Source organism: Mytilus californianus, unplaced genomic scaffold, assembly GCF_021869535.1.
Source record: "Mytilus californianus isolate M0D057914Y unplaced genomic scaffold, xbMytCali1.0.p SCAF_6, whole genome shotgun sequence".
In the NCBI taxonomy this organism is placed as follows: domain Eukaryota; kingdom Metazoa; phylum Mollusca; class Bivalvia; order Mytilida; family Mytilidae; genus Mytilus; species Mytilus californianus.
Genome location: NW_026262712.1, coordinates 24,325,422 through 24,352,923, shown reverse-complemented (window position 1 = coordinate 24,352,923; position 27,502 = coordinate 24,325,422). Strand labels below are relative to the sequence as shown.

The 27,502-nt window shown below is 31.6% G+C and overlaps 1 protein-coding gene and 1 long non-coding RNA gene across 2 annotated transcripts; one reads left to right on the top strand and one right to left on the bottom strand.

Moving 5' to 3' along the window:
- Window positions 1–1,383: 1,383 nt before the first annotated feature.
- Window positions 1,384–8,679, top strand: LOC127706102 (perlucin-like protein). The gene is made up of 4 exons (XM_052210567.1): window positions 1,384–1,752; window positions 6,431–6,516; window positions 7,252–7,348; window positions 8,099–8,679. The coding sequence occupies exons 1-4, from the start codon at window positions 1,431–1,433 to the stop codon at window positions 8,311–8,313; spliced, it is 720 nt and encodes a 239-aa protein (XP_052066527.1). The 5' UTR covers window positions 1,384–1,430; the 3' UTR covers window positions 8,314–8,679.
- Window positions 8,680–24,674: 15,995 nt separating this feature from the next.
- Window positions 24,675–26,228, bottom strand: LOC127706123 (uncharacterized). The gene is made up of 2 exons (XR_007984237.1): window positions 26,183–26,228; window positions 24,675–25,096 (listed from the first exon to the last, which is right to left on the bottom strand). It is a non-coding gene; the product is annotated as an uncharacterized LOC127706123 (long non-coding RNA).
- Window positions 26,229–27,502: the final 1,274 nt, after the last annotated feature.

Genomic DNA, 27,502 nt, shown 5'->3' with positions numbered 1-27,502 from the left:
TTTCGGACTTTTATCATGTGCTATTAATTATTATGATACAAGTCATGCCAAATTAACATAGAAAATATACCAAACAGTTACAATTGTTCTCAATATGACTATAATATATAACTCTGCAAGTTAAGATACCGTAATCACAGTTCATGTGTCCACAATTAACAATCTATTACATGACCATTACAATATATATATATATATATCATAATGAACTAGTTTACTCCTCAAGTTACTCTCGCGTCACCCGTATACAATTAGGAGATGTGGTATGATTGCCAATTAGACAACTATCCAAAAAAATATTAACCAAAAAAAAAAAAAAAACTACAAGTGAAAAACAATTGTTTTTAAATGCAAAACAAGTGTCTCAAACCAACTACAAATGTATGTATAGAATTTCATATCAAGAGAGTCAAAATAACGCAGATTTAAGCAACTATAAGTCACAATACATTGTTAGTTTGAATATTAATGGCGATAAACAATTTTTTAAAGTGCGCAAATAAAATATCAAATGAAATTCAGCTTATTATCATTTTCATTTCCCTTAAATTACTTTGGATTATTTTCATTAATGTTTAATACAAAGAATTGTCTTAAACATGATATTGTGTAAGCGTTTTAGATAGATGGTTTTCGCATAGATTAAAATCCTTCAATACAGGATCATGTGGACGCATACTTCTATTTGATCAAATAGATGAATTGATAACACAATTGAACAATAACCCAACGACACAAACAACTTAAAATCATGTTGAGGTGATTTGACCAATGATTCTTTTTCGAAGAGACTTGTAAGAACCTATAATTTTCCTTTCAAATAGAATGTTCTTTGTACCTGAGACCAACCCAGGTTTCTGTTGGATTGTTTTATCTTTACTATTCTGCGTAGCTTTTTATGGACTTTTACATTTGGTTATAGTTTTGATATTTGTTTTATGAACTCAAGGTTTCAAATTAAAACGCAGCAAGACTAAGGGTTCATCAAAATTTATTTATAAAGAGATAGGTAATTTCTAGTTCTGCAAAACTCTGTTAATTGAGCTTAAATTTATCTTGACTATAATCTTTCACAAGATAGTATGACAATGTGTTAACATTTATATGCATGTCTGCGATAATTAATTTCAAGGATAATTAACCAAATGTTTGTGTTTGCTTTAGGGCTCCGCAAACACAATGGGTTAATTTGACATTTTGTTTCTGTGAATTGATTATGATGTAGCTTTACAATAGGCCTCGATAAAATACATCAATTGAAATTAATAAAGAGCGGATAATTGCAACTAATGAAAATCTAATTAATTTTGAGACATTTTTATTGATTTTAAGCATATAATTTAACAAACATCTATACTATTTAAAAGCAGATTTCCCCCAAAAGTAGCAAGACTTAAATAAAACGGACTTCTGTTGCGTTTCGAAAAATAATGATTACGGAAAGTGTACTTTTTAGAGTTTATGTCGTGATGACAGTTGTTACTTTTTGTTCTTCAAGTTCTCATGTTTCGGAATTGACCGAAATGGTATTTAAAGTCCATAGTGATGAAATTGTTTTGTCGTCACACTATACAGAAGATGTCTATTCAGAGTCATTATCAATGTGCGCTTTGATGTGTTTATTACAGAAGAAATGTTGTGTTGCTAGTTTCTTTGATGAAACTTCGATTTGTCGACTTGACAAATCGGAAAAATGTTGTGCTGTTACTAATATTGCTGTTGGATCGAGAGCTTTGAAAAGAAATACGTATTGTAAGTAAATTAGAACAATTTTGATAACAATGCACACCTTTTGACTTTATCAGGTTTGTTAAGTCATTAATGTTTACCCAACAATTTATATTTTATTTTTTGAACAAAAAATACTGAACTGCAGTTTTCTCTGTCTGTAGATCGAGAGCAAGAATAACAAATATTTTAAAATCAAACAAAAATCTCTTTCCATGATCACACAAATTGAATAGTGTTCAATTTTAACGTTCGTTAAATATTTCCACAAGATATCCATATACTCACAATCTTCAGCAAACTTTTTTCCCAGGTCGAATGATATACCAAAAAATATTATACTAAATATTAATTCAAAAGCCCGTGACACGTGTTTCTTAAAAAAAATCACTTGGTACGTACTCTCAAACCAAAAGTATTAAAGGCTCTATATATTAACTTTTGTGATGATGAAAATTAAATTGATCTTAACAGTGCAGCAAAGCGTTTTAAGAAGATTTAACTTTACGGGAGGGTTAAAGTTAAATCGCTTTGATATGTACTACCTTGTTTGTATTGGATACCTAAGCTTCACAAAATTCCGTACAAACAACTGTACATTGCCGGCTCATCTGCATGTTCTACATAGGAATTGTCCATCAGATTGACAAAAATTATGACCGCAGTGAAAGTGGGTCTTCAGAAAAACTGTGAAATTGTTTACTCGCGTTGTGGTATCAACCATATGTGGTTTCTAAAAAAACTCTAAAAAAACTTCTCGATAATTTTAAATCTCGATCTTTCTCTGAAATTAATTCTATCAAAACATTTGACTTTTCAACCCTGAATACCACCATTCCCAATGTGAAATTGAAAAATCGTCTAAAAGAAATAATCTACAATGCTTTTCAATATAAAAATGGTAGCATACGTATACATTTATTGTTTTGGGATACCATACGGCATATTTTGTTAAAAGTGAATAAAAAGGTAAAACATGCTTCACAGAAGAACAAGTATTCAGCATGCTAGAGTTTCTTTTTGACAACATGTTAGTTGAATTTAGAGGTGATTTTTCAACAAATTGTCGGCATTTCTTTAGGAACGAACAGTACGACGCTCCTTGCCGACCTCTTCTTATTTTCATGCGAGTCGGAGTTCCTTCAGACACTTATCAAAAACAAGAAGATCAAACAAGCCGGATCATTTAATTGCACAGTCACAGATATATTGATGATGTTCTTTCCATTTACAATCCAAACTTTTCTGATTGGGTTCCATTAATATATCCCCCAGAACTAGAAATTAAAGAAAAAACAGAAACGGCTTCCTCTGGATTCAATTTTAGACTTATACCTCGAAGTTGACATAAGTGGTGAACTCAGTGCCAAAATATATGACAAACGAGACGATTTTAATTTTGAGAATATAAATTTCCCCCACCTTATCAGCAATATAATAACTTCACCTGCATATGGGATATAGATTTCCCAACTCATTCGGTATGCAAGAGCTTGCAGCTGCTACTCAGACTTTATAAAACGTCACCAGTGTCTGAGCAGAAAGTTGTCAAAGAATGTCTTGTCCATTTTCTAAAAAATTTTATTGGAAGATACCAAGACCTTGTTGATAAATATTCCGTATCAGTTCACAAATAAAACATGATGGTCTTGAAGTATAGATTCTAGGTATTGACGTTGTTTATCACCTTAATTACGTGTTATAGTGTTCTTTTTATTTGTCCTAACCTTTACTTTTAGTAATATACTTTTGTGGTGGCTTGGTTATTGTGTTATTGTGCTATGGTAAATTTTGTATTCTTGTCTTTCATTTTTGCTGATATACTTTGTCTGATGAAACTTCGATTTGTGTATATGCCATTTTTTGTTGGAATAGTTATTTATGTGTATAATAATTAAGATTATATTTCAATGTTGACTTTTGTACCCCATTTTTTTTTACATTGTACCATTATGATATTTTTTTGTTTTGCACACACGCTATTGTCAATATAATGGAATTCTATGCAATTGCCGTACAAGTGAGAAGTTTAGCTAGCTATAAAACCAGGTTTAATCCACCATTTCCTACATTAGCAAATGCCTGTACCAAGTCAGGAATATGACAGTTGTTTTCCATTTGTTTGATGTGTTTGAGCTTTTGATTTTGCCATTTTGTAAAGGACTTTCCGTTTTGAATATCCCTTGTAGTTCGGTATTTTTCTTATTTTACTTTTTTCTAAACTAAATATGGATTCTATATAATTCAAATCACAACAGTATGACATACTGCCTGCTTGGTGATGATGATGATGGATGGATGCTTAACGTTCAGCGGCAAATTAATATGCATGTTCAGGACGATAACATGTTAACGTAATATGATATTTAGCCTGTTTGTACTAGACCAACACGCTGAGTTTGATTTTTAACGTGCTAGTTCACAACGTAATAGTCCGCAGGAAGATATTTCACCTTGACCGGACACATTATTTTGACTCCGAGCCGACCAGTCTTTGCTCTTACTCCTTAATGCCGCGTGCTCAGAAGAGAAGCAGCAAATACCAATTTTAAAATCTTTGGTTTGACCGGGCCGGGGTTTGAACCCACAACTTCCCACACTCGAGGCAAACACGGTACCACGAGACAACCGAGGCAGTCGCCTGCTTGGTAGATGGTTCATTAGAACACTGACAATCTATCTGTTATGCTCAATATATATTTTGATCGTGTATTTTAGTTTTACGACACATGGTATAGCTAGACAAAAGGGGGTAGGATATTTGGATCATGCGATGTTCGTCTTTATTAGTTTTTGCTTTAGTCTAAACAATATTAACCTGTTATGGTAAGTTGTTAATAAATAAATGAAATAATCATAATTAGAGTTATAAATCTGTCCCTTGTGTGACAGTTATTTCTAAGGTCTGTTAGCCAACAAAAATCAGTTATCTAATGTAATAATTTATATTGAATAAGATGTATTTAATTTCATAATAAAACTTTAAATATTCGCCTGTTTGTTTATTGTACAGAGAAGCTAGTAATGGCTCAGATGCTGATATATTTAACTAATCTTTATCGATCATTAAAAAATAGAAGTGTAATTGCCAAGTAAAATATGAACAGAAACGCGCGTCTTTCGTACCAAATTATAAGCCTGGTATTTTGGACGAGCTTTTCACGTATCTCTAAACTGTTAAAACTTACTTCTTATAGTTTACCCTTCAACCACATTTTGAAGGGTTATAAGTCGCGAACTCAATTGTAGACCACCCATTATCAATATAACTTAAAATTTGTACGCGGAGTTAAATGATCTGCACACGTATGGTTTATGTTAACGCATTTCATATCGGTTCAGTTATTTAATAATTTCATCCGTTGGGGATCTAAACAACACGATATTTGTTTGAAGATTATGAAGTTGGCAGGACTGGTGCAATATCAAATATAATGTATTCCTTGCAGTGGGGTGACCAACAAAACAATGCAAGATTAATACTACATAAAACTAATTGAGAACTGGAAGAAGTTCAAAAGGACATATTGATTTAATCGGACGGGTTACTGTTTAGTACACAAAATTGAAGACATGTCTCTTTAAACAAAAGCTTCGATGACTTTTTCCAATTTCCCGAACACATTTCTCCTCGGAAAAACCTTTCCATATCTGTATGTACTGTAGATTCATTATTTTTGTAGGTAATAACTTTTGTGGTTTAATGAAACATTGTCTCTTAAAACAAAAGCTTCGATGAATTTTTCCAATTTCTCGAACACATTTCTCCTCGGAAAAACCTTTCCATATCTGTATGTACTGTAGATTCATTTATTTTTGTAGGTAATAAATTTTGTGGTTTAAGGAAACATTGTATTTTTCGTGAATATTTGATTTGGTTGTTTTAAAAATCTGCAAAAAGCCTATAGAAAATTTGTACTTCGTTGACAATTTAAATGAGTTATTCACTTGTAACTGCGAACTGCACGAAAATAAGTATCCTACGAATGATAATGTATCTATAGAATGTCATTAACCCTAGAATCCTGACAAAGTGGATCTCCATTCTTTGTAACGGTATACTACTGTTGCCTTTGTTTATATTAGTAGATGCTGTCCGTTTCATCGAAAATTATGACATATTGTGACCGAATCGACTATGAGTGGGCAGACCTGTAACACAAACGTCTGGAAGAAACCGATCCGTCCAGACCTGCTGTATCCGTCTTCCATTTTTGTATATTATGTGTTTGTCGATCATTAATTTTATGTGTGTAGTTACTCTGTGATTGTTGTTTGCTTCTTTGAGGTCCTTTTGGGGGGTGGGGGTGGGTGAGCAAATATTTTCTGTTTTTCCTAGCCTTATTGTCCCTTGGCGTCCCTCTATTCCTATATGTAAGTGCTCATACTCACGGCTGTGTTATTCATGTTATTTGTGTAATATTTTAAACGCCCAACATTTGAAATATGCTTTTGTATTTCGTATATTCTTATGATTTAGTCCGTTAGTTTCTCCATGTGAATTGTTTCACATTTTTTATGTTGGGGCCTTTTATAGCTGACTATAAGTTATGGGTTTTCTAATTGTTGATGGAGTCCGTAGTATTATAACTGCTTATACTCGCGTCATTTAAACTCTACTGTATAATTGTCTAATTAAAAATCATACCACATCTCATTTTTATATATGAATAAAAGGATAACAAATATGTATCTGTTTCAGTTCCACCGGTATGCACTGAATGTGTCAGCTTCGGTATGTCTTTGTACAAAATTATTGAAATTACAGCCACTTGGTCAGAGGCAATGGTAATGTATATGTTTCATTTGTACATATAAACTTTCTTTAGAAAGTCCTTATGATCAAAACTTTACAATCACATGTGTACTTTTTCTTAAAACTCAGATGGTCCGAAAAGGAAGCAGTTTTTGTTGTACTATTTACCCTGTTGTGTTGCTTTAAGTACTTTTTTTAACCGAATTCGTATAAAAAAATGTTTGTGTTCTAGCGTGATTATGTTTTGTAGTATTTTCCTACTGTTTCTATTTGTGAATTTTCTATTTGTCATTGTTATCATTCTTACTTCGATTCTTTAATTTTAATGACTATTTCGTTGGTTACATGTATATGTTTTCTTTAAATTTCCATCATTTATATGATTGCTCAGGCAATCACAATGTACACACATTACAATTAATATCAAATGTATACACTAAGACTTACTAAATGTAAAACAAACAATTATATCATTTATGATTGTCTTGTTGTAAAATTTGTATCACAATTAAAAATTAAAGTAAAACTTCATACATTTCGTGTGTCGAAAGCTCTTTTCCTTTGTTAGGACATCACATCTAAATATAGACAAGTAAAAATCTACATGACCAAATGAAATCTAAAAATAATAATCAGATGTATCTAAGGCAAATTTTACGTGATCAAGTTGGTACCTTGGTTTATCAATAATTTCTTAATCCCTGATTTTACACATAATCTTTTACATGTGCTTCATTTGATCATTTTCACAATACCCTATATTTCAGAATAAATGTACATGCTTTGGGGGATATTTGGCTGAAATAGAAACTGAAGCTGAGAGCGAGTTTATCACAAATGAGATATTCACAAGAAACACTGGGGGTATGTTTATAATTTAACTATATTAGTCATTGTATATACAATTTTATTTGGTTCTTGTTTAGGTGATAACATTTCGAAGATAATGTCATACATTGTTTGTATATATCATGCAAACAAAATCAATCATTGGGTCCAAAATGATGATATTTTAGTAGTGTTAACATATCTCTTAACACACTAGCACAGCTTTGTATTATTTAACAGGTTTTTTTGGGGTTGTTTTGTACAGTTGTTTTTCTTTCTTAATTTAATAAATGCACGTGTATTATGTTTTTAAGAAAACCATGCACAATTAATATTTTGATTGTATTTACTCCCACTTTTAATTCAAACTTTTCTGTCAGGCTGAATGTTGATCATTGATTCTCAAACAATTCCCAAAAAGCATGAAATATTGAGTCAGAAGGTTAAGATTATCTATAATTATTTAAATATGGGTTGTATGTACGGTGAGGATATCAGGATATTTAAACGGAGTAAAAATTGTGATCGACGGGGTCAGTATCTCCTGCTTTGAATGGTAGTTATAGATGATATAATACGCAAATAAAACAATACAGTTCAACGACACAAAAATACTTATTACCATACAAATTTGAAAAAAAACAGAGTGTTTAATTTATGTATTGCACCTACGCCTACTTTTGTAGGTTCTTGTGTGTGATTTTTAATCACGTATTGACTCAATCATATCGAACACTAAGATTTCCATTTCGAAATACATGTCACCATTGTTTTCACTATTTTCAGCAGTCGGATACTGGTTGGGAGGTTACAACTTTAACAATGATAGTGATTTGGAATGGATCAGCAAGCCAAATGAAAGGATGCCATATACTAATTATGCTTCTAACGAACGAAATCAACCAGCCAGTAAAAATTGTTTAATGGCCTATAAAGATTTTAATTTCGAATGGGTAGATGGATATTGTCACTTGAAATGTGCATACATATGTGAGATTTGAGACTCGTACAGAGGATGCATTGGGAAGCAGTGGCAGAGGTAGACAAGAAACTAATTTTTTGAGTCTTTGACTGTGTGCGACAAATTGATTTTAAAAAGATTTTGTTCATATTGAAAATATATTTGATTCTTATCCCATTTATATGATGAAATATATATGTTTGTATATTGTTAAAATCCCCACTTTCTTTGAATCTGCTGTCTATGTATCTATGCATTTTAAGTCTTTTCATATAAAGCATTTGTATGAGTTATCTCCCAATTTGTCTGAAGTTTAAATGCAATTTGCTGTACAGTTATGTCTTTTGCTGTAAAAACTTGTCTCCTCAAATCTCAATATGTCCATAATAAACTGTCATACATTTTGTGTATAGTGTCTTTATTAGGATTTTGTTGTTCCAGTACATATTGTGCAGATTGTATCTTCTCCTTACCATGCTACTTTTGCAAAACAATTCAACAGTAATATATATTTAAACTAGTTGAAAAAAATATTTCACTCACTCAGGTTTATCAATTCACAGAATACTAATGATATAGTGCTGATATCTTATAAAGCTTTATCAGCATGCCGTTATCTCTAACAGTACATCTCAGATGAAAGTATTAAGTAATATTCTTTTATCATGTTTATATGTAACAACCAGCAAATTGAAACATCTTGGCATGGGTAACAACGGAGTGTTTTTTATGATTGTAGTGTAAAATAGCTTTATGTTGTGTCACCAACAATGGTTTGCGATTCATTGTATTTGGTATTAAAGTCAGTTCGGACAAGCGACATGATGTGTACTTGACTTGTACAAAATTACATCATGCATTTGTATTAGGCGAAAAAAGATGTTTACATTGGAAATATTGTCGCCTTATTTTATTCTTGTTAATTGTAGATAAACTTAAAGGAACCTTGTGCGGTCATCCACAATAAATACAGTATACGTTCGATACTTACTTCAAATATAAACTAGGAACCTGGAGTTCAGTGGTTGTTGTTTGTTGATGAGATTCATAAGTGTTTCTCACATCTCGTTTTTCATATAGATTGGACCGTTGGATTTCCTGTTTGAATGGTTTTACACTAGTCATTTGTGGGGCCCTTTATAGCTTACTGTTCGGTGTGAGCCAAGGCTCCGTGTTGAAGGCAGTACTTTGACCTATTATGGTTTACTTTTATAAATTGTGACTTGGAAGGAGAGTTAGTCTCATTGGCACTCATTCCACATCTTCTTATATTCATATGCCTAAATATTGTCGCTTTTATTACCCGCTTTTAATAACTAAACCTTTTACTTTACAGATTTATGAATAGTGTTCACTTTATCTTATAATGTTATGATACGTTAATATATGTAAGATGCCACATTCCTAAATGTCATCAGAGTGAATTTGGCTTTTCGAGTAAAAATATGAAACGGCTCCTTTGAGTCTTGACAATTATCAACTCACATATCTTTTATCGTCCAATCGGAATCACTAGAAATGTATCAAAGGAACATGTCTGTTTCGATGATTTTTACAACGAGTGTTTATTTCTAAAAACAGTTATCGGTCATGATTACAATGTACAAATTACATTCTCTAATTTTCACATTTTTCACCTCTGGAGAAAACTTTGTTCTTGACAAATAATTGGTCGAAATCTAATTATGACGTGAAATTTTCTTGGTTTCTACTGAATTTCCTATTTTGACGTCATAAAAAATGGCGACCATGCCTGATGACCTAACATATAAAGAACACAACTTTCTGCAAATTTTTGATAAGGAAGCAAAACTTTGTTTAGACATCGTCCAAAAATCATTCGAGAAACAGATTCCACTACTATAACTCGTATATAACGATATCTCTCCACTCTCAACAGTTAGAATTTTATTTATTTAAAACGTTCGTCAAGCCTCGTAATTTAAATATCGAAAAACAACTGTTTCGAGTGGAGAAATATCGTTACACACTTGATGCAGTGGTGTAATCTATATTTATCATCTGAACGACGGAATAATATCATTTCACAGTGATGCAATTGTGTACGTTTTTATTTCAATATCTTATCAATTTATTTGTTTTTTATACACTATAATTATTTGTAAAGTGTCATTACATTAACTATTTAAGGTAATACTTTGCACTGCCAGCTTTCGTCCATACTGATTGTAAAGTGAGGAATACAGAAAGCTGTAAAACAGATAATCATATTTTAAAAGCCACAACTTTCATAGCATTTCGAGGAATCATATTATAATATATTTGTCTGTATTTTTCTATAGATCGGTAGATATTTTTTTTCAAAGTACAAGTTGGTACATGTACATGAAAAATTAAAATATTACAATTTTAAAACTACGTTCATAGTCAGTAAGATGTATTTTGATACCAACCAATCTTTAGAGGCTTATGAAGCACTGTCGTTCATGTACGAATTATTATGTAAATAAATTTCAAAATCATTTAAATCTGAATTATATCTGAGGCTTTATTTTTTTAGGTAATTTCAATACATATGTTGTGCTAAATAATTTAAAAATATAGGTGTAAGTATCTGAATACTTATAGGTTTGACAGTGTATGGGATTTTGCTATGAATTTTAAATTTTGATCTTCTATATCCTTGTTGGGGATATTGCAGAAAATGCTTTCCTTAAACTTCCAGAGCAGTTTAAGACCACTTTGTATATAGATATAAGAAGATGTTGTATGAGTGCAAATGAGACAACTCTCCATCCAAGTCAAAATTTATAAAAGTAAAAAATTATAGGTCAAAGTACGGTCTTCAACACGGAGCCTTGGCTCACACCGAACAGTAAGCTATAAAGGGCCCTAAAAATTACTAGTGTTAAACCATTCAAACGGGAAAACCAACGGTCTAATCTATATAAAAAACGAGAGACGAGAAACACTTATGAACCACATCAACAAACGACAACTACTGAACACCAGGTTCCTAGTTTATATTTGAATTAAGTATCGAACGTATACTGTATTTATTGTGGATGACCGCACAAGGTTCCTTTAAATTTATCTGCAATTAACAAGAATAAAATAAGGCGACAATATTTCCAATGTTAACATCTTTTTTCGCCTAATACAAATGCATGATGTAATTCCTGACTTAGGACAGGTGCAAACAAATGCAGCAGGTTTAAACGTTTTAATGGTACCAAACCTTCACCCTTTTTTTGAAACAATAGTGTAACATCACAACATAGAAAGACACACTATAAAATATCAACTGAAATAGCTTAACTCAATCAATGTATACATAGGCAATTCCAGGAAATGCTTTATGTATGCTAAAGAGATGTACATAAAAAAGCAGGAGGATAACGGTTGCCTCTCTTTGTTCGTATCTGCATTTTTATCATGTGTAAATTAGTATTTTAATAAAAGTTAAAAGATATAAAATCAAAGAGATGAAATAAAATCGTAAATAAGACAACTATCCACCAGATCTAGAACCCCAAAAAACGTGGATGAAAGTACTGTACATTCAGAAATTATTGAGATGTTTTTATTATTGCGAAAAATGCAACAGTGTTATAATCGCAATAATTTAAACTCGCATCTTGAATTTTTTTATATGAATTAAACAGGATTTTCTCAATATCGCATAAATTAAAATCGCATTTTAGTCTACAATGACAAATTCGCAATAATAAATGCACGCAATAATTTCTGAATTTACAGTATTATAGGTCACTGAACGGTAATGACCAACATCATTTAGTAAAGTAGGCTAGAAAAGACCCCAGTATTACAAAATGTCAAACATTTCAAACGGAACAACAAACCCTGATTGATACAAAATTAAAAAAAAATAATTGAAAAACAAACATGGCAAATAGTTCTTCCTTCTTTAAGTCGTAATAATAACCCTAAACATGATTGTTTTCCCTGTAAAATAAAACTTCTTTACCAAGCTTTATAGACGTCACAACTAAAAATCTCCTTTTACGATACCATAACATAACCTTCAATATAAATAAGAAGATGTGGTATGAGTGACAATGAGACAACTCTCCATCCAAGTCACAATGTATAAAAAGTTAACTATTATAGGTCAAAGTACGTAAGTCGGTTTTTCATTTGATCGATCCTGACATCCCTCGGTGTGTTATACGACAAGAAACACCTTAAAATATGCATTATCTTTTACGGATTTTACCTTTATCTTACTTTTGGATTACTAATTGGATTATGAGTGCTTAGCTCAAATTCCACTAATACCTTCAGTACGACAACAAGGTAGACTATAGATCAATATGTAGGATGCAATGTAAATGACCATGCTGAAATGCCGATAATTTTGACTGCATCTAGACAAAAGCAGTATGCTAATCAGGGTCGGATATATTACATTGCAACAATCCAATAATTCAAGCCACGTGTTGCTCAATCTTTAGATTTCTATATAGTTTTTGTGCTCGTGTTTGTTTTTTGGTCGTCTTTAATATATTGTCATGGTGATGTCAGTGTCTCTTCGACTGATGAGTTTGAATGTTTCTTTGGTATTTTCCGCCTCTTTTTAATAGTTGCAAAGGGTCGTGAACATACATCGACCAGTTCTTAACAGTGGTAAGAATACAGGCATTAGTCAGATCCTTGGTACTGAATAAATTTGTTTATAACATATAACATACATTATATACTTTAATATCTTTCAATTAACCGGCTATTGTAAGCAGGCCAAGTGTTTACAATCTAGTAGTAGTAGTTTTAGTTGTTTAACAATTTCATCATTTGACAGACCATATTGAGTTTTAATGTTACCTTTTTGCAACAGGTTACAAAATTTACAAATTTCTCTGACTATGTATTTTGTTGAACGTTATTGATAGAGACAACATGTAAAGATGAAAAGACTGTATTCAATTTGGATGAATACATGCTGTTTTGTTCGCTGCTCTGTTCATTCGTATGTTGATGCATTGTATGATTGTTATATATTTTTTTCCATTAAATTTTAAGATATCTATCAAACAAGTCATTATGTATATGAAAATCGAATTCAATAAGCCGAATAGAACTTTGAAAAAAATCGACGTCGATAAACCTCAGGAAAAAAGAGATCACTTTGACTTTGTTAACTTCCAATTTCTATCTATTTTCAATCCAGCATAAACCGCAAACGGTGTATATATTTCAATTTTAGATTGCTGCATGCAAGTGAACTACTGATCACTCAAATAGGAAAGAAAAGGTGTTATCGCACCTCGGGTAAATTATGACGTTATGATTGGTTTAACGCCGTCATGTGGTGACCCCTTATGGATCCGTGTGGGGTCAGTAATTAATGTTTTTTGTATTTCATTGCTTATTTTTATACATAACTTAGCAGAAAAAGTCCCTTGTGCGATAAATAGGGTTAGAAAAACCATAGGAGATTCGGCCTTCGGCCTCGCCCCCTATGGCTTTTACTAACCCTCTATGGATCCGTATGGGGTCAGTAGCAAACCATATAACTTATAATATCTCCAGAAAAAGATAAAATATACTAAGCAGGGATCAAAACCCATACATGGAAAAAAGTGATAACACATTGCAATTGGCACAAAAAAAAAACAATAAAATATAACACTATAAAATTCGACTTATCATTACCTAAATAGTAATGCTGTTAAATGACACATGTTTTACTATTCAATGGTAAAATACATTTCTTTTACCAATTAAACGTTTGATAATAAAGATACATTTAATGATCCTTATATCTTTTCATAAAAATACGTTTTTTGAAAGCGTATAAAATCATAGTCTTATCACTTCAGGAAAGGTCTTGATGATGTGTGAAACTATTTGATCTTGATTTTATCGTCAAAGAAAACTGCACTTTGGCGGCGAAAAGATATTTTGATCATATAACATGTATAACACATCTTTATTCATGTTTTACGAGTTGTAACCACATTTAAAGTAGAGTTGTATCAATCTTATGTATTTACATCAGTAGACATAATTAACGAATCATACATACCAGGATTAACATTTTGTAAAGGACTCATCAGTGACGCTCGAATAATAAAAATTCAAAAGGTCAAATAAAACATAACGAAGTTGAAAGACTTTGAGGACCCAAAGTTCCGAAAGGTTTTGCCAAAAAATAAGCTATAGTTATCTATTCCTGAGGTAGAAAATCCTTAGTATTTCGAAAAAAAGTTATGTAAACAGTTAATTTATAATTATGACCATATCAATGATAATGCATGTCAGAAGTGCTGACTAATAGGCATTCATTAATACTTTCTTTTACTTAAATTATATGTATTGGTAAATTTATTTTATATTAAATTGTTATTTTGCCTGAAACATTAGTCATGTCTAATACAAGTGCAGACTCCTTTTTATCCATCACAAGTCTGTCTGTTACACAAAATATGCTGAAAATCGTACTCATATTCAAGTTTGGACCTTTTTAAGTTTCGATATCATTCTTGACAAAAGAGTAGACATTAGTGTTCCAAAGATACATAACACTACGTTTATGTTTATGTTTTTTTACGATTTTACCTTTTATGTTTAGACTGTAGTTGCTGCACACTGAAAACTTATGACAGTCACTGTGTTGATTCTATTGTATAACTCACAGCGTAGGATTTAGGAGGGGGGCATTAAGGTATACGTAAGGCCACCTAAGTAGGGCAAACGACCTAGTGGTTATGTTATAAGCATTATAAAGGTATTACATATATATTATCAATATGTGTAATATTTTCTAAAATAAACTTCATCAGGTGCGCTAAAAATCATGCAATAAAAGACTGATTCATGATAATATAGCCAATAGTTTGATATCTATTAACGTTTCATATTATTGATACCTGTTTTCATCGTACCATTTCAATAAGTTGAAATATTTTCCACGGACATTAATCAGTTTTTAAAAAGTTAAAAATCTTCTCACATTACAAAAGTGATTATTGATTGTTTTACAATAATTGCTATTCAGTTGTAAAATGGTTATTACATGAAACTGACAGATGGATTACAGCAAAAACTGAGCTGGAAATAATGTTTTACATGTGTCTATAAATTAGACAAATAATCATTTTTTCTGCAATGATTATCTATACCAATATATTACATGTATTAGTTTTGGCGATAATTGACACATAGGTAAGAAAGGCTGTCAGAATTGTTTACCGAGCCATTTCAAGTCATCATATTACTAAAATTGATGATCGCATATCAATTAACCAAAAGAAAAAAAAAGCTTTTAGATGATCAGATCTGTTTAGAGAAAACATCCGATTCTTTTATTACCATTTATACTCTTGCAATATCAAAAAGACGCTTTTACCGTTCTGTTTTAGCAGCTGTCACATCTATTCTTAAAAAAAAACAATATTAACAAGACACGAAAAAAATAATTGCCATATTATACCCAGCGAATGTAAGATAGGTAAATGTATGATAAAAATAATAATAGCTACATAGTTACCTAGTGACCTAATACGATATATATGGGGTCAGTAAATTCCATATGGGGTGAGAGCGTTTAACCAAGCCTACTAACCCCATATAAAATATACACGGTCTCCACGCGATCGCTTTTAACTAATCACATTCCTAGAAATGTCTTAGAAGTACGATAACACTTTTATAACATAGATTATAGAATGTTTGCTGGTAATCCTGATGAGGCATTATAATTGACTGCATGTAGGTTTTATGATCTTTCAATGTCTACAGTTATCAAACAATATAGTTGAATACAAATTCCAATAATCTTAAAATCTGTATTGACATTGAATTTCTATTGATATCCAGACATCAAAGTGTTTTCTTGTAAGATATTCATAGTTTACATGGTTTTGAAAGACTTAATAATCTCTTATCTATCATAATTTATTTTCTTTTGTATTAAAACCGTCAGGATTAATAAGGATTGATATTTTGGTCTTAGATACATATTTTTGTTTATTAGTTGTTATTGGTTTTGAATTAGCTGTCAGTAACTGCGAGTACTCTCAGATCTGTACTTATTGTCCTTTTTCCTGTTAGGGATGAGGGATGGATAAATACCCTGCCACGTCCGGTCTTTGTTTATGTTTGATGTTTCTTTCTTGTGTATCGATCTGATGAGTTAAGCCTTTTTCAACTGATTTTTATAGTTTGTTCTTATGTTGTGCTATTTCACCACTGTCCCAGGTTAGGGGGAGGGTTGGGCGCTCATAAACATGTTTAACCCCGCCACATTCTTTATTCCTGTCCCAAGTCAGGAGCCTGTGTGTTCAGTGGTTGTCGTTGATTCATGTCTGTCATATTTGTTTTTCGTTAATTGTTTTGTTATAAATTAGGCCGTTAGTTTTCTCATTTGAATTGTTTCATAATTTTCATGTCGGGGCCTTTTATAGCCTTTTATAGCCGACTATACAGTATGGGTGTTTCTCATTGTTGAATGCCATACGATTGCCTATAAATGATTGCTTACATCCACTTTTTTTTTAACTTTGGTGGATAGTTGTCTCATTGGCAATTATACCCCATCTCCTTATTTTTATATTCTAGATGCATGTCTTCTTCGGTTTCCTTTTTTTATTATTTAGTTTGATGGGTTGTTGTCTGACTGACGCATATACCAACTCTCATTTCGTTTTCATAATGATAACAATTAATAGTTCATTAAAAGTAATTCACCACTATTCTTGGTTCTCACTTTATTCTGAATATTTTCATTCTCCTATGAGGATTTCACTTCCATAAGCTTACACAAGCATTTACTGTTTTACTTGAAAGATGATATTTTACATTCAAAGCTATCTGATCAAAATATCACAACATTTGAAGATAACGTCCACCGGTTTCACTATCGATTATCTGTTATAATGCGGTTGTCCTTGGGGACGTCGTTATGGACGTTTATTGTTCCTATATGACGTAACGTTAATTGGTTATACCTGTTTTTGTAAGGGGTTTAATAAATTATGTGGAAGATTCAAAAGGGTGAATTCAAACTCGTTAGTCGAAAAAAAAGTATTACCAACAATACCAAGATAAATTAAAAAAGAAAGAAGTCATTAAACGACAAACTATAACAACTAACAGAACGAATGGAAACCAACTGGCACATTCCTTTTCTCAATATAGCTAATTTCAGTAGAAAATGGTGGTTTCAATTTCTTTCATAGTAGTTGTTTATGGTTCCGTTATATTTAAAAAAAATTGTGAGACCGACAGAATCAATAAAATCTACAAATTGTGAAAAATCTAAAAACATAATCAAATCAAAAACATTTGTCGTCTGGAAAACGTGGTTTCGTATGTATCTGCTCAGAAATATTTTGCAACATTATGGTTGGCAAATGTACTGTGTTACTTTAGTAAGTTCAGTTGATCATCAAAAAGTCGGGTTTGTTTACAATGGTATTTCTAACAACATCCTTTACATGAATTCACGTATATAATTTTGTCAGGAACAATAAATATCTTAAGGTGGTACCTAACACTACAGGGAGATAACTCTGTAAAAATCAGCTAAACGATTTAATCACGTTGTATTGTTAAGGAAATATTAAGCTTCTCAATGATCAAAATTAGTGTTTGTCAAACTGCTATATAACCAATGAAATTTTTCTGATAAAGTGGTTGGTTCAAATTTTTTGAAATTTTTATATTTTTGTCAAAGGGTCAAAGTAAACATTTTGTCAAAATTTTATGAAAATTAAACGAGCCAAATTAATATTAGTCAAGGTGTTGGGTACCACCTTAATAAAGGGTTAAAAAAAACCTCATCAAAGATACCAGGCTTATAATTGTGTACGCCAGAGGCGATTGTCGTCTACAAACAAACTCGGCAGAGACGTTAGAAATTCTCCATAAACAAATACGGTCGCAGTTGAGTTTATCAAAATATCTTCTTTGGTATGATAGAACAACTGTGGAAAAATACTCAATTCTTAATTACGTAAGTAAAAGAAATAAACACTTAATAATTTTCGTGCGTCCGAGGTGCTTCTGGATTTTATTTCATCCGTAATGCTCAAACCTCAACATTTGAAAGTCAGAGATGCGTCAATGCGCCGTAATGCATTGAATTATATACTTTTTTCAATTTATTTGAAACCATCAACTGATCTACCAAATAGTGGTAGTTTTAAAGTTTTTGTTGAAATAAATGTAGGTAGGTAAAACAACAGTAGTGAAGGAAATTGTATTAATGGACGATCTGAAACCATTTTATGAAAATAAACGTTTAGATTCATTTCTCAAACAATAGTTATATATTTAAAACCAGAAACAATATATTAGATTTTCCAGCATAACATTTGATGACATCAAGACAATTGTTTTGAAAAATGAAAGAAAACTATAGATTAATCAATTTTTGCCAGCCTCTATGTCTACCAATCCGCTAATGAAATAATGGTATAGTATGAAAATTGATAGAAAGACTGAACTTGACTTTATAATTTATTGTGCAGTCTTTTAAGAACAGCAAAGATCAAAATCACTGTTTCAGTTCAAATTGTGTTTACCAGTGCTCAATCCAGAAAGATATAATGAACAAAAGGCAAGGCTATTATGATAAGTTTGTATCAAAGCAATGAGGTATTTGTCAAAAGCGTGTATTTGTGCAGCCTCTTTATAAATAAGCTGTATTCATAATATTTACTGTTAAGAGGATAAGTGTTTGCATACATGTAGTAGTAAAACCAATCACTCATTCGTTGATGTAGCAAACCTTTTTCCCTTTATTAACAAAAACAAGCAATTCATGATTACATTCGGACTCTAATCTGTAAATAATTGTTCGGATGTGCATTTAAGGAATGTGTCTGCGAAGTAAGACTTTATTTAAAGAAAAACGAATGTTGCTACTTTAAGGTTCGACTTAGATTAACAGAAATTAATGTCAAAACATCAGTTCCAAAACTACTGTCAAAACATACCGATAAAACAAAAGACAACTGACTTTGAAGAATCACATGAACATGTGACTGTGATAAACTATTTTGTTTTATTATGAACAATCCCCCTTTTGCTGTATCAATTGAATAAAAATAATTAACTACTTGAATAAAATATAAGGCTGAAAAAACATGTATGCAGAAAATAAGTAATTGTTTACAACTGCCCTGTGCTAAGTCGTATTTGCTCAATTTGAAGACTTACTTTTACCAAATGTACAGATCCAAAGATAGGCAATTACTTCAATTTTACTTACTAATCCTTCACTTAAATCAAACTATGTTATTCCATTTGATATAAACAATTTCAATAGACATTGGCGTTGTTAGAGAAAATGATGTTTCCATTTCCATTATCGATCGCAAAATTCACCAAGTATAAAAAGCTTTTAAATAAGTCTACCTACAAATTAAAAAGTAAGATTTGTTTTATATTTCGTTTAATTGAAATGTCATTGATTGACTCTAGTTGCCAATAACATTATTTTAGATTTGGAAAGGCGGATAGTTCTTGATAATTGGTATTATGATACATATTAGGACTTTTGAATTGGATGAAATTATGAATTTTGTTCTGATTGGATGAAATTATGAATTTTGTTCTGATTGGATGAAATTATGAACTTTGTTCTGATTAGATGAAATTTAAATCATTCTTGTATATTCTATACTACATCTCTTCTCATTATTGACATTTATTTATCTAGACACTTCTGCTCCATTCGAATATTAACTAAAATGGAAAATATTAATGTTTCCATTTCTTTTATAATGACAATACTTACTTTCTAAACCATACATGTAGAATTATTTGAATTTAAAGGTGTATTGTTTACAGTCACTGGAGGCGAAACAATAATGCCATCACAGTATACAACAGACCTATATTCGGAATCAGTTTTAATGTGCACAGTAATGTGTTTGGTACAGTAGACATGTTGTGTTGCTAGTTTCTCTGACGAATTTTCAATTTGTCGTCTTGATAAATCAGGGAATTGTTGTGCCGTAACAAATATTGCCGTTGGATGGAGAGCTTTAAAAAAGTATTGTAAGTTAATTTGAATACTCCTCTTAACATTTCACACCCTTTTGACTTTAATGGGACACTCTGTCATTACCATACAGTAGTTTATATGTTAATATTTGAACAACAAAAATCAACCTGGAGTTTCTTTAAATACCGATCGCGAGTAAGAATAAAAATAAATTCAACAAGGAACAGTCTCTTTCCTCGATCACCGATTTAAACATTTGTCAATTATATCGTTCGTTAAGTTATGCACAGGAAATCGATATGCATTAAATCAATTTTCAACCATCATTGTTTATGTTTAGAATATTATTATTCGAAACATATCAATATCGAAATACTGCCTTATCCGTAGACGGTTAATTTGCAGACTATTTTTACGTTATATGCTATTATATGGGGTGGAAATAAAGAAAATATAAAGTATGATTATTTATATTCTAAACAGGTGTGTAATTTTTAGAAGCCAAAAAAAAAAGAAGATACCTAGGTCTTTTTAAAAGTCCTAATCAAATCTCCTCAGTGGTCAGTTGACTATTGTTAACTATATTTTATTTGATATTGATGGCGTTATAGTATCCTTTTCTCAAGTAGTTGGAAAATACTGAATAAGATCAATATAAAATAGCAAGACAAATGCGTATTTCAAGCAAAAATAAATTTGTACGGAGGGAGGATCAATTGCTATTCCAATATAAAGTTTCCTTTAAACCATAGATTTCTTCAAAAGAGAGTATCTTTACTCTTACATTGGATAGATCTTCCAATATCTATGAATAATCCATAATAATACATTTGAACCTAAAATATACTTTTCAAAAAAGTAACAAAGCAAATTAAAAAATTCCAATAAAACTGACAAAATCACATTGTGGGCTTAACCTGGTTTTTTAGCTAGCCAAATTCCCCACTTGTTTTACAGTTGTTTATAGTACCGTTTATATTGACAAAATTGGGTGAGCAACCCAAATAGTGGGTTAATGTGACAATAATTGGATCCAGTAGCATAAACCCTGTAGACTTACAACTTAGACACACAACACAACTGACTATAAAATGCAAACAAACATAAAAATCAATCTAACAAAGATGTCAACAACAATGGTGAAATAGAGTGCAAAAAATGAACAAAACACGTTATAAATTTCATGCGTCCGAGGTTCGACAATGACGTCAACATAAAAATGTTTTTGTCGTGTATAGTACATAAAGATTATAGTATACACTCGATACAGTTAAAATAAAAAAAATATCAACACAATGGTTAACAAAATAAAAACAGCACTGAAAAAACTCTTTGTGTCCGAATTGCACCTCTGTACCCACCTGCACCAGGAATGCACCAAAGCTAAAAAGTCAAATGCCGATATCGGGATGCATAAATACTGAGTCACGTCAAAGGTCATACGACCAAAAGAAACATACTAACATCTTGTATCATTTGTGAAGAAGACACTGCATATTTATGTATGCGGTCTTGGTACTTTTCAAGGAACTTTTTGAGAAAAAGGATTATACATTATTTGACAAAACCCTGGCTCATTTGTTTTTTCGCTTAGACACCGATAAAGTTTTATGAAGTCTGAGTAGCAGCTGCAAGTTCTTGAATATCATATGAGTTGAAAAATGTATACACCATACGCAGGTTAAGTTGGTATATATAATTTTGACTCCGGTTTATTTAATTTAAAGTAAAGTTTAGTTTGTAGATGTGTTAATTGTAATAACAATATAATTATAAGTTAATAAAAAATTTGAATTATTATAGCTTAAAATAGAGTATCTTTGTATTTTTATTATTTTTTTTAAATATATTTGACAACCTATCCGGCTTAAGAAGTAGATCGACAATAAGATTACTTGAAATTAAAATGCTTACATTGTGAACAAATCGACAAACATTATTTTATAATTGAGAATTGATAATGATGATAATGATAATAATGATGGTGATGATGATGATGATGATGATGAGGAGGAGGAGGAGGAGGAGGAGGAGGAGGAGCAGGAGGAGCAGCAGCAGCAGCAGCAGCGACGACGACGATGATGATGATGATGATGATGATGATGATGATGATGATGATGATGATGATGATGATGATGATGATGATGATGATGATGATGATGATGATGATGATGATGATGATGATGATGATGATGATGATGATGATGATGACAAAACTAAATTAATTGTGTTTATATTTATATTATGAATGAAGTAACGCTTCATCAGACCAAATTGCTGGTATCATTTTAGAATTTTAGAAGATCCTCTTTCAAAGGTTTATTTTACATGTCGTAAGATGAGAGTTTATCGTCCTTTTGGAAAGCCTCATAGTGACTACAAAAAGGAACAGCAATACAGTGAAGTTCCTTTGCATTTGGTTCTTCATGTACGCGCAAATGTGTTTCACAAATTCATCAACATATCCTTTTTTTCATTATATATGTAGGACTCGGAGGTGCGATGGGAAAGCTTAAGTGCGATGGGGAAGCTAAATTGCAATGGTCACGCTGAAGTGCGATAATATAAAAGTCCGATTGTCCGTTCGCTGATGTGCGATGGTGTATATGACGCGTGATGGCTTGTTTAAAATTTACAGATGTGCAATTATTTAATTGTTTTATAGTTAGTATATTAAATATTCATTATTGTCTCTTTATGTCCTTAGATACAGTTGCATACTAAATGAGAGATCGTCCTCTTTGATTTTCTGCATGTGAACATAATTCGGCTTTAAAATTTTATTTTTACCATGTTCCTTTCATGAGTTCCTTGTTTACAGTAATATTATAATACGGAGAGTTTTTTCACGGACCCGTATGTATTTAGATAATAATGCCACGCTCCATCGTACGTAAACTAGAACTTTTTGTAGATTTCGAAAAAAAAATCGCTACAGAAGGTTACTTTCCCATCTCTACCAATCACTCTCCGTTTCACGTAGTTTATAAGTCCCCTATGAACTTAAAAACCCGACAAACGGCTTCTACAGTAACACAATGTACCGTCGTCCTTAAAGCAAACAATTTGCCTTCTACGCAGTAAACATGAAAAGCATTGAAAATATAGTTTATTTAGTCCATCGCACTTCAGAGTTACCACCATTGCACTTCGGCGTAGCTATCAACACGATAGCGTCACATTGCCATCATCGCACTTCAGTGTAATCACAAAACGCACTTCAGCGTCCAACAATCGTACTTCAGCGTGATCATCGTGGTTCGGAGTACCATCTCGGTTCGGAGTCCAAATAAAAAAACTAGAAAAATCAGTTGCAGTTGCCAAACATATACTGATTGTTCGAGTCGATCTACAAATGCCATCAGATAAGAGAGACATATAATAATTGTACCAAAAAGAATGAACCCAAACCCTTTAATTTCTGTTAGATGTGGTATGATTGCCAATGAAATATCTTTTAACAATACCAATTGTATATGCATGTATATTCTTTACCATAAATATAATTCCTCATGCAGGTGTGTGCTCATATGGAGAGAAATGGCAATTGGGAAAATGGTATATATCTTGGTGATAGTGGCTATCCCTGCAGGTCTTTTTTAATGACACCTTTTCTGAATCCCATTGAACAACAGATATCATGCGGTCACAAGATCTGTTATAGAAAGGACATTTGGTAGATGGAAGAGAAAGTTCCACATATTGCATTCTGAAGTGAGTGATTATTTAGATGTTTTTATACTGTTTCTCATTGATTGGAAATTTTTTTTCCCCTTTAAAATTGGAAATCATAATATTTTTTTCAGAAAAATACCATTTATCTTTTGCATATTCGTATGGATCCTAAAAAGGTAACTAAAATAGTTCTGATTTGTAGGATTCTTCACAACATCTGCATACAACTAATTGAACCAGCTGTAGCAGCAGAAGAGCCTGTTAAAAAGGATATAGAAAATGGAATCAACTACAATGGACACAGGATGGAAGAGGGATTAGGGAACACATGGCTGGAACTTATTTTAACCGTCATTAAAGTTAAAACATCTGTTTCACTTTCTTTATTTTTATGTTATCAAAAAAACTGAAGGACCAGGATTATTTACGATTTCATAGAATTGTTAAGCTTTGAATGTTCAAGTAAAATCAGATTTGACAATTGCCAAAATCTTGCACCAACAATGAAAATAGAAGATTTGGTATGCTTGCCAATGAGACAAAATCTTCTAGAGTTCAAATGACGTAGATATGAGCAATTACATGACACTGTTCAGCCTTCAACAATGAGAAAAATTTATACCTTATAGTCATACACAGAAACATCATTGGTGACCAATGAAATAAGACTCAACATTGGAATTATTATCTCTGAACATCAGCCTGAAATTATCACATTTGACATCAAAATGTTAATACCTTTTCATTGTTAGGACTACAGAAATGATAAAACAAAAGACGCAAAATCCAAATTGCTAGCTGTCTTCATTTATAAGATAATCATCAATTTCAATTAAAAAGAATTAAATACAATATGTGGTACATGTAATAGAAAAAATAAATCAATATAATATATGCAGCATTTTAATAAATGGATTTTGTAATAAAAATGGTATTTTGGAAAAAGCAATTAAAAAAGTCAAACATTAAAGTAAATAGATTCAAAACATTTAAATATTAAACAACTTGAAAAGTTTTCTAATGTTTTAACAATCACTGCCCCAAAACTGACAGTAGTTCCAGGGCATCAGAATCTAAATTGTCATATTTGCCAAGCAATTTTTTTAAGAGATCTACTTGAAGTATGTACTTCTCTAGTTATTTTTCAAGAACTGCACATTGTAATGCATAAACATCTTCAGCTGTTTTCTTCGTCTTGGGTGTTGGCTGTATGCTGTGAGAACGAGAGCACAATATTGAAAATAATTACTGTAATAACCAATATAAGAGTCTATTTGCACATTCAAGTTTTGACAATTTTCAACAGTCCTTTTTTCATCTCATCAGTGGTATTCTTATTGAACAATTATTTCCTTTTTTGTCTGTTCTTTTAAAAATGTTAGTATCCAGAGGTGTGCATCAGTGTTATGAAGCTTCTATTTGAGTATTTTTTGGGGGGATGGCTAGGATGAAATTTAAAAAAGGCAGGACAGGAGTTTTGAGTAAAAGAAAAGGGAAGGATGAGACACTTTGTAAGAAAACAGGCAGGATGTCAATTTATGTAAAAAAAGTCAGGATAATCTAAAAAAAAAAATAGAAGACAGGACCAAATAGATTGAAAAACTAAAAGGCAGGACAGAAATTACAACATCAAAAAAGGCAGGACAAAATTTTCCATCCTAGCCCCCCCTAAAAATCAATTGGTAGCTCCCTTAGTTGTTTTTCTCTGCTTTGTATCAATCTGCTGAGTGGAGCTCTTTTCAACTGATTTTTATAGTTTCTTCTTATGTTTTGCTGTAACATCCCTGCATGTCCCAGGTAACCGGAAGGTTTAGTGCACACACGTTCTGTCCCAAGTCAGTAGCCTGTAGGTCAGTGGTTTTTAATTTACATTTCATTTGTTTTTTCGTAAATTCTTTTGTTAATCCATTGCAAGGTCTTTTATACGGTTTTTTCTTATTGTCGACGGATGCACGGTTGCCTAATAGCTTATATCCACTTTATTTTAACTTTGCTGGATAGTTGTCTCATTGAAAATCATACCACATCTCCTTATTGTTATTTCTTGCATTTTTGGAGAGATCATTTTTTAAAGGCTATGTTTAGATATGTGTTTGCAATTGTTTTTAGGGGATGCTTATGATTTTCTAATTTTCTGTTAAGAGCCTTACAATGCTTAAACGCAGATAAAATTTATGAAATAATTTCTCTCTAAATTATGCACCGAACACAAATTAAGACTTATAATTGTTGAAAGTGTATATAATGGCTAATGTCATGAAATGAGGAATTTCTTGTTGTAAAGGTGTAGTAACATTACCTGCATGAACTTGAAGATCTTTTAGACTGGGAAGATGTTGAACTACTTGGACCTGGACATGTGGTATTTCTATCAGTCCCTTCAGCATCATCAGCTACTTGGCAGGTCTGCTGATTGTTCTGGAAGTTTGAGTGATATCTGTCTAAAGCTCTTATCAAGACAGATTCTTCTGCTGTAGGCCTGGGGGTAGCTGTGCATGGAAACTGGCCTCCATTTGTGGCAGGATTTGCTTCTAAAATATTAAGTAAAGAAATAGAAATAGAAATTCTTGTAAAGAATTTCAGTTAAAACAGATCTAACATACTGACAATAACCTGAATGTTTCATATGTGACATGATAGTAAATATTATGATATCTGAAGAAAAAAAATTTGAAAGTATATTATATTGAACCTTTTTTATTTTTTAACAAATGACCTATAAAATGGTTAAGAGCAAATGGTTTAAAAGAACTTTGTTCCACTTTTGCTTCATTTTTCAACTTTTTTGGTGCATAAGGCATAAACATGTGAATGGTGACTTTGTGGTTATCTAAAAAGAGAAATACTACTTTTTTGCTTGTTCCTGTCTGTTTGTTTTATTTGTTTTCATTTTCTTTAGTTTTTTCAGTTTTATGAGGTCACTTTGTAAAGACCCCTTTTTAAAGTAGTACTGGATTTGTTTTTTTTTTTAATTTTGAAAGTAGAAGTACAAAGAGGAATAACTGTAGATTATTCATTTACAAGATATAAGTAACAGGCTATATAGCCTTTCATCTATGGTGTAAGCAACTAATAAGTTCTTATCTGTACATCAAATCAAATATTTTAAACTTAATAAGTGGTTGTTTATATTGATTAGAACAGTTTCATCACTTTAAACTAGTTTTTGATTCTTTTAAAGTCATATCTCCGTATCAAATTTTTTTTTTAATGTTACAAGGGACAAAAAAGCGGCAAAAGCAAAACAATAAAACAACACAATGAGGAAAGTAGTTTTTGCAGTCAAAATAAAGATTAATAATGGTTAAATACAGTTTTAAGGATATCCGAATGTATAAAGCGTAAGTGGATGATTCAATCCTTTATACACAAGTGACCACTAATAACGCATACGTATGATAATTTAAGTAGATAGACATATATTTTTAAAACATGTCAAGGTCAAAGATATTTAAAGCGAGGAAATCCCATACCATGGGAAACCCTTCTGTCAAAGCAGACGATCGTTAGCGTAAACTTATTTCTGCATTTACAGGTTAAAAAACAAAGTTTATAAGTCAAAATAAAGAATGCAATTTAAGTAAAAATTAAATTAAATTTAAAAAATACATACCGTTAC

What these genes read in the sequence shown, in the direction of transcription:
- LOC127706102 (XM_052210567.1), top strand. Translation starts at nt 1,431, where the DNA reads ATGATTACGGAAAGTGTACTTTTTAGAGTTTATGTCGTGATGACAGTT. An exon ending in TTTGAAAAGAAATACGTATT is followed by an intron (nt 1,753 to 6,430) that starts GTAAGTAAATTA and finishes TATCTGTTTCAG; the next exon opens with TTCCACCGGTATGCACTGAA. An exon ending in CCACTTGGTCAGAGGCAATG is followed by an intron (nt 6,517 to 7,251) that starts GTAATGTATATG and finishes CCTATATTTCAG; the next exon opens with AATAAATGTACATGCTTTGG.